At 50.2% G+C, this 8,023-nt stretch overlaps 1 protein-coding gene across 2 annotated transcripts; it reads left to right on the plus strand.

Moving 5' to 3' along the window:
• The first annotated feature begins 1,569 nt into the window (after window positions 1–1,569).
• On the plus strand, window positions 1,570–7,192 carry Med10 (mediator complex subunit 10). 2 transcript variants are annotated; one of them, XM_021208692.2, is made up of 4 exons: window positions 1,570–1,732; window positions 2,956–3,039; window positions 4,831–4,933; window positions 6,717–7,192. In XM_021208692.2, exons 1-4 carry the CDS (start codon window positions 1,611–1,613, stop codon window positions 6,813–6,815), a joined length of 408 nt encoding a protein of 135 aa, XP_021064351.1. In that variant the 5' UTR covers window positions 1,570–1,610; the 3' UTR covers window positions 6,816–7,192. The 2 variants fall into 2 exon arrangements, with proteins under 2 accessions (XP_021064351.1, XP_029399904.1); XM_029544044.1 differs by having other exon boundaries at window positions 6,754–7,192.
• Window positions 7,193–8,023: the final 831 nt, after the last annotated feature.

Consider the following 8,023-nt stretch of genomic DNA (forward strand, 5'->3'; position numbering starts at 1 on the left):
TCACACACACACACACACACACACACACACACACACACACACTAAATTCTGTTAGTCTAACCCAGAGAACCCGTACACATCCCTTGTCACCCCCATTCTCCCCATTTGTCAGTCTCGCTTGTCCCTTTGTCTCTCCTCTCATGAAGGTTGAAAGATTTACCTATATTTCTTCTTCTTCTCCTTCAGGACTGGCTTTCTTTCTTTCTTTCTTTCTTTCTTTCTTTCTTTCTTTCTTTCTTTCTTTCTTTCTTTCTTTCTTTCTTTCTTTCTTTCTTTCTTTCTTTCTTTCTTTCTTTCTTTCTTTCTTTCTTTCTTTCCCTTCTCCTCCTCCTCCTCCTCCTCCTCCTCCTCCTCCTTCTTTTTTTCGAGACAGGGTTTCTCTGTGTAGCCGTGGCTGTCCTGGAACTCACTCTGTAGACCAGGCTGGCCTCCCAGGTGCTGGGATTAAAGGCATGCGCCACCACACCTGGCCTGGACTGGTTTTCATATCAAAGTCACCACCCCTTTTAATTGAATTGTGAAATGTTCCTTTTCTAGCACTTAAAAGTGTCTGCAGAAGTTTGAAATAATTTGTTCTTTAATATTTGATTAATTTAAAAAGTGAGTTGAAAAGTACCCAGGACTTAGGTATTTCCTTCCTCCCTTCCTTCCTTCCTTCCTTCCTTCCTTCCTTCCTTCCTTCCTTCCTCCTGTCTTTCCTTCTTTCTGTCTTTCCCTCTTTCTTTCTATTTTTGAAAGTCATTGTTGCCTCCGGGCTAGTTTTAAAAAGCAAGGCTCTAATTTTGACTTTCCCATTTAAGTACATTTCCTTATTATGTATTGTGTGTCTGTGTTTGCTGTGTGTGGGCATACCTGTCTGGAGGTCAGAGGGCAGCTTATAGAATTCTGTTCTCTCCTCCTGCCATGTAGGATCCTGGGGACCAAAATCAGGTTGTTGGGGTTAGCAGCAAGCATCTTCACCCACTGAATCACCTCACTGGGCCCAGATATTTATCTTTTAAAGAAAATTGCTTACATCTCCCAAGCTTTCCAGATCATGAACATACAAGGTCCACTTTATTGCCCTTCACTCTAGCTTTCTTTTTTTTTTTTTTTTTCCCTGATGAGACTTGGGTTTTTTTTTGTTTGTTTGTTTTTGTTTTTGTTTTTTGTTTTTTGGTTTTTCGAGACAGGGTTTCTCTGTATAGCCCTGACTGTCCTGGAACTCACTTTGTAGACCAGGCTGGCCTCGAACTCAGAAATCTGCCTGCCTCTGCCACCGGAGTGCTGGGATTAAAGGCGTGCGCCACCCTGCCCCGCCGAGACTTGGTTTTTCTTTATTGAGAAAAGCTAGGTGCCAGCTAAGAGTTTCCATTTTCGCCCCTTTTACACATGCATCTGCTGTGTTTCCCAGGTTAACATTTCCCCCCCACACACTTTAGAAGCTCCCAAGTGGTTTTCCCTTCCAAGGCTTACCCCGTCCCTTGCCCCGCCCGCAGCGTCCGGGCCCCGCCCCCGAGGAGACCCCGCCTTCGTGGAAACGGATGTGGGCTTCCGGAAGCCGGAAGCGGGCGAGCGCTGTGGACCGGGAGTCGCTGGGAGCTGTGGCTAAGAGGCGGGCGGAACCGGCGATGGCGGAGAAGTTTGACCACCTGGAGGAGCATCTGGAGAAGTTCGTGGAGAACATTCGGCAGCTCGGCATCATCGTCAGCGACTTCCAGCCCAGCAGCCAGGCGGGGCTGAGCCAGAAGCTGTGAGTGATGGCCCGGCGGGGCTCGGCGCCTCTGTGCGGAGCCCCTGCCCGCTGGCCTTGGGTACCCCACTGGGGCTCTAACGTTCATCCCGGGACCCCGAGGGGACCCTTGACCGGACCTCACCGGGGAGACGAGTTCCATTCTGACCGGGGCGGGCAGGCACCATCCTGACCCCACTGGAGGCCGGTTCCATCCTGACTCCACTGGGGAGGACGATCCGTCCCTGACCCCACAGGGGAGACTGGCACCACTCTGACCCTACAGGGCAATCTGTCACTACCCTGATGCCGTTAAGGGGAGGTAGGCAACGCGGACACTTCTGGAGGGAGCCGGAGGTTCAACCCACTAGGGATGGGCTTTTTCCTTGCAGACTGTGGGTACCGCACTTTAGCTGGAGCCCACTTCTCCACGCTGTCTGCCCTGAAACCCCATTCAGTGACATGCACTCCAGAAAGCTCTGCTCCGTCTTCACCTTTCTCAGTTTAGAAGGGAAAATTATTAAGTATATCTGAGCGTATTTTGTAAGTCCAAAGGTGTCCCCAGAATCCTGTGGCAATTAAAGGTTCAGGTGTGTGCAGCACAGGGAGGAAGAAGCCTGTTAGGGTAGCTAGCACCGGTCTCCCGACTTCCCTCTGATCCCAGCCGTTTAGCTGCCTTGGTGCTGGTGCTCCTGGGTTGGGGGGGGGGGTGACATGAAGGTACAGGTAGAGCACGCAGGTAGTCAGGGTTCATCTAGTCGACTGGGAGAAGGAAGCCAGTCCAACAGAAAGGCAAGGCCTGCCTCTGGTGTCTGGACCTGGAAGCCCCCTCTCTCTGTTCCCCACCCCCCCGGGGGGGGGGAGACCCTTTTCTGGAATGAGAGACTGCCCTAGAAACCATCTTTACCCACAGTTCAGTCTCTTAACGCTGGGTACAGGGATGAGCCTCAGTTGGGATGCTTACGAAGGTACAGAGTTGTGGTACCGGCCCTCAAGGAGGGCTTTGTGGGATGGGAATAAGCTGGCGCATTGCCTAGACCAGAGCCTGCTGTGACTGGCCTTGCTCTCTTATCCAGTTCCTGTGGTTATCTCACACCCAGCTGCCACCTCAGTTATCTGCCCCGGGGCCCCTGACCTTGGCCATTTTAACCCTCAGTACTTGAAGCACAGTGGCCGGTGCCATGTAGGGGTGTGCTGTGCTGTCCTCCGAACTAACCACATACCCTACCCTGCCTTTTTCCCAGGAACTTTATTGTTACGGGCTTACAGGACATAGATAAATGCAGACAGCAGCTGCACGATATCACGGTGCCTCTGGAAGTTTTTGAGTAAGTATCACTGGGTCTCTCTGATTCTTGGTTAGCTGTGAGTGCCAGTGAGACTGGGCGTGGCCCAGGTGCCGCAGGCAGGACCACCAGTCCTCTAGGGTTGTAGTAGGCTAATGGGGTTAAAAAAGGATAAATATCTCTCCAGGGTTGTGTTGTTGAAAACAGTGTCACATGAAAATGAGAAATTTAAAGCTTGTCAAATATATAAAAACAGGCTTCTGAGTTGAGTGGAGAAAGACCTTCAGGCCACAGGGAAACCTCATAATTCCTTAGGAGCTGTACCTGGACGTGACGGCACGGGCCTCTGATCGCAGCACTAGGGAGGCAGAGGCAGGTGGATCTCTGACTTGGAGGCCAGCCTGGCCTATAGAGAGTTCCAGGACAGCCCAGGCTAGACAGAGAAACCGTCTTGAAAAACAAAACAAGAGTTGTGTGTGAAGTGTATTGTCTGTCTGTCTGTCTGTCTGTGTACCTATCTATCTATAGATATAAATATAGATACAGACACACACAAGCATGTGGAAAGATAGCATAGTCTGGTCTTTGACATAGTCTGGTCTTTGAGAAGTTTCCCGTGGTAAGTTGAGCCTGGGAGGTGGTCCGTCCTGTCTTGGGAGGAAGTTCTGGGTCCAGGTGGCTGTCTTGCTACCAGAGAGTCTGTCACAGCAGAGGCTCAGAGGAGAGTGTTCTGCAAAATCCAAGGAGCTGGTCATTTAGCATATTCCCAAACAGGCTGTGAACGCAGTGTGGGAGAAATCTCCAGGCTCCCACGACCTTGCTGGTGCACACTTGGAGAGCACGTGGACTTTCCAGGAGAGCACGTGGACTTTCCAGAGCAAGAGTAATGTAAGCTCTTGGCACTTCAGCCCAGTGTTTAGCTTTGTGCATCCACAGGTCACAGTTAACTTTTGAGCCTTAAAACACCACAGCCTTCCCTTGTGTTGAGGAGCCGCCCGTTAACTTAACACACATGAATGATAAGCTTTTCGTGCTCTTGCGTTGCTTGGGATGCACTTACTTAGAAGTAACCAGATACTGCTTTCATTACATTATTACAGAAGTATCAAAATGAAGTGGAAGTCCTACTCTGGGTTGGTCAGTCATTTATTTATTCATTTATTTATTGGTTTTTCGAGACAGGGTTTCTCTGTATACAGAGATATCCACATACTCTATTCTTGAAAAATCTGGATATTGTGGGCAGTAGGTTTTATGACATGAAGATATGATGGCATTTTGGCTAAAAGTATTGACAGCGCCAAGAGAGAGTTTGGTCCATGGACTAAGTGGAGAGAAACCCTGTTGTATTAGGTCCCTAGAATGTGTCTAATAATGCAGTGCACACTGCTGTCCTCATATGGCTCCGATGCTCCTCCCTTCTGACTTGTCCACACAGCATATCCCGAGTAGTCAGGCTGGCCTGGGGTGCATGCCACATCCCGGCTGTGCCTGTCACAGATGTGAACTCTTGCACTGCATTTAACATTACGGGCTTCTTTATTACGATGTGGAGAATCCAAAGGGTAGCATCATAGATGTGTGCTGCGCTCTTCTCTTCTCATGCACTGCGTTTGAATGTGAGTGCTGCACAGATGTGAGTGGGTGTGGCTCGTCGTGAGCTGCTGGAAGAAACAGAGACGCTTGGAGAGACTCAAGTGTGTAAGCACACCCGGCTCCTGGACCAGGTCCTGTGAGGGCGTATCTGCCGGATTTTTATTTTTTGTCCTAGTTTCCAGAAAACTGAGGTTAGGTGAGTCAGCCGTGTGTTTACCATGATGCTCTTCTTTCCAGATACATTGATCAAGGTCGGAATCCCCAGCTCTATACCAAAGAATGCCTGGAGAGGGCTCTAGCTAAGAACGAGCAAGTCAAGGGCAAGATCGACACAATGAAGGTGAGGAGACAGGAAGTGATGTGTGCACTTGGACAAGGGCGCCTAGCAAGCCTGCGGACAGGCTTAGCACCCACTCTGTGGACTGCTGAGTACTGCCACACTGTGGGCTTTCTAGCATGTATAATAGTTACATGGAATGTCACTGAGCCATAGTACTGTGGAAAACAACACAAACTGACGGTGTGACAATGAGGAGAGGCTGAGTTTATCTGGCGATGTCCCCGGCCATCAGTGTTTTCACTGTGGCTTTCCTGACTGACTTCCCTGGGTAACATCCGACATGAGTGTGCCTGTTTCGATTCTGTGTAGACCCTGACTGGAGGCCTTTCCGGTGCTAATGGTGCTACAGTTGGAGGGTCCTGGATGGTGTACATCTAGTCTCTCACTGAGCTCTGGGCTGCTCCTCAGTGTTCTTTACACTGTGACACTGTACACCGAGAACTGGGCTGCTCTAGCGAGCTGTGTCTTGACATGGACTACAGTTTTCTCACAGAGGTCACTGATGGTACGTGCTTCTCAGATGGCTGCACTGTGTGTGGCCATAGGGACAGCACTATGTGCCCTTCTCTTTCCTGGCTCCCCTTTAGCCACCAGGCCCTGTTTTGGGTTGTGTTCTCCTCGGCCTGGAATTCATGTTCCTTTTGCCCAATGAGCCTCCTTCTCAGCTCAGCCAGCTTTGCTTCCTCTGAGAGCTCAGCCTGGCTTTCCTTAGAATTCCTTCCACAGGGTGCTGGTTGGGTGCTGCTTGGGTGCTGCTTGGGTGCTGGTTGGGTGTCTGTATCTTTCTCTCCACCCACTGTCAGCTGTCCTGCTGGCCTCACTCCAGCATTGCATGCTCTGCCTGTGCTGCTCACCACTTGCCTGATGCCAGCCTGGCCCATGCATGCTGGGTGTGTCTGCATTGTGCAGGCAGCACAGAGAGCCTGCTGCTGGAGTGAACAAGGGGCTCCATCAGATCATGTGCTGCAGAAGTGGGGTTGGTCAGGCTAACTGTGAGCCCCTGCATCATCTCCCCTGTCAGCTTGGGCTGAGGAATTCCTGGACGCCCAGCAGAAATCCCCTCTGGACAGTGACTGGCCCCTGGGGCTGGGGCTTCCAGTCCTACCTGTATCTCAGACTCACTGCCTCAGGCTGTGCTGGAGTGCATTGCCCATTGATGGTGCCCATGTGGTTAATTTTCCCCGAGCACTTGTCGCTCTTGCTGCCATCTCTCACCTGAGACCTGTGACAGTCTCAAGCCACACTTCTGCAGCCTGCATGTCCCCAGTGGGCACCAGTTACAGTTTTTCAGTTGTGGCAGTGGGATAGCATGTGTCTTTGTGACACTGGCCCTTTGGCCCTGAGAGTAGAGGCTTTTTTTCGACTGGATAAAACCACTGTGAGGGATAGGTGGCTGGAGAAGTGGACAATGCCTCTCTGGGGCTGGAGAAAGCTTGGGAGATGTTTGCATACTTGACCTGTGTAATTCTGTGAGTAATTGCTTCAGTGAGCGCTAAGATTCCGGGGTGTGTGTTGCCTGCAGAAGTCCTCTCACTGCGGTGGGAGCACCTGGTTGGAGGTGCTCAGTCAGGTGTTTCCTTCTTAAGCCAAAGGGAAGGAATTGTCTTAAAGATACAGTCCCCTTCAGAGAGGTGGCGTCCCTTTAACAAGTTAATTGGAAACATGGAGTAGTTAGCTCTGGGTGACCTGGCTCCACCCTTTGGGTGGCTCAGTGGGAAGCTGGGCTCCTTGGATGGGCTGTGTTGTCTATGACTTGGATTTTTTTTTTTGTTTGTTTGTTTAGAAATTTAAAAGCCTACTGATTCAGGAACTTTCTAAAGTGTTTCCAGAAGACATGGCCAAGTATCGGAGCATCCGGGGGGAAGATCACCCTCCGTCCTAAGTGGGGATCGATCCTACGTCCGTGTGACAACAAAACTGACCCAGTGGGAAGCCGTGCCTGCCACTGCTGCCTTCCAGCCACAGGGACTGGCCTTGCCCCTACCTCCTGTTTCCATCATTTGACCTGCTGTCCCTGCAGCTCTCAGTCCCTCGGTGACCCCTTTTTTCTGCAGGGGAACAGGCAGGAAGACAGCTGTGCCGAGATGTGAAATGTGATTGGGATTCTACTTGACATTTTCTTTGTATGTATGCTGTTCTGTTACACTATCCATGGGAGAAAACTCGGGTTTATATTTACAGTTTCAGATGTTGTGCATAAGAACATAACTGTTTTCATGGGTTTCAACTAGACATAATAAAGTCTAAAGTTTTACACTGCTCATTTCATGTAATTCTAAAAGGTAACATTCTTAGAATGTAGAATAGCATATCTTGTAGAACAGTCAACTATTTCCTTAAATGTTATTGTCTGAGTCAGGGGTTCTATTTCTGCACAAACATCATGACCAAGAAACATTTGGGGAGGAAAGGGTTTATTCAGCTTACACCATGTTGCTGTTCATCACCAAAGGAAGTCAGGACTGGAACTCAAGCAGGTCAGAAAGCAGGAGCTGATGCAGAGGCCATGGAGGGATGTTCTTTACTGGCTTGCTTCCCCTGGCTTGCTCAGCCTGCTCTCTTATAGAACCCAAAACTACCAGCCCAGAGATGGTCCCACACACATTTGGCCCCCCCACCTTTGATCACTGATTGAGAAAATGCCTTACAGCTGGATCTNATGGAGGCATTTCCNCAACTGAAGCTCCTTTCTCTGTGATAACTCCAGCCTGTGTCAAGTTGACACAAAACCAGCCAGTACAGCTCTAATATTCATGAAACAATGTTTTCTTCAGGTGTATAGGTAGAAGAGCCGAGTAGAGCTAAGAAGTCCCTCTCCCACAGCCTTTCTTCAAGGTGTGTGCCGAGAACACAGACTCCTCAGTATCAGACCCTGCTGCAGAGCTGCACTTCTCACCTGGTGTGTGTGAGGATGGACCATGGGAGGCTGCTTCTCACCAAGTGTGTGTGAAGATGGGCCACTGCTTCATTTCAGTGGGTCTGTGTGCTGGGAGAGCAGCAGACAAGCACAGAAGGCCGAGTTCACGTTTAAGATGGGCTGGAAGCCTGCTGGCTAAGTTCCTTCCTTCCAAGGCCGGATCTGCTTGGGGG

This window comes from Mus pahari, chromosome 11, assembly GCF_900095145.1.
Source record: "Mus pahari chromosome 11, PAHARI_EIJ_v1.1, whole genome shotgun sequence".
Taxonomy (NCBI): Eukaryota; Metazoa; Chordata; class Mammalia; order Rodentia; family Muridae; genus Mus; species Mus pahari.

What these genes read in the sequence shown, in the direction of transcription:
- Med10 (XM_029544044.1), top strand. Translation starts at nt 1,611, where the DNA reads ATGGCGGAGAAGTTTGACCACCTGGAGGAGCATCTGGAGAAGTTCGTG. An exon ending in GTGCCTCTGGAAGTTTTTGA is followed by an intron (nt 3,040 to 4,830) that starts GTAAGTATCACT and finishes TCTTCTTTCCAG; the next exon opens with ATACATTGATCAAGGTCGGA. An exon ending in GCAAGATCGACACAATGAAG is followed by an intron (nt 4,934 to 6,753) that starts GTGAGGAGACAG and finishes AACTTTCTAAAG; the next exon opens with TGTTTCCAGAAGACATGGCC.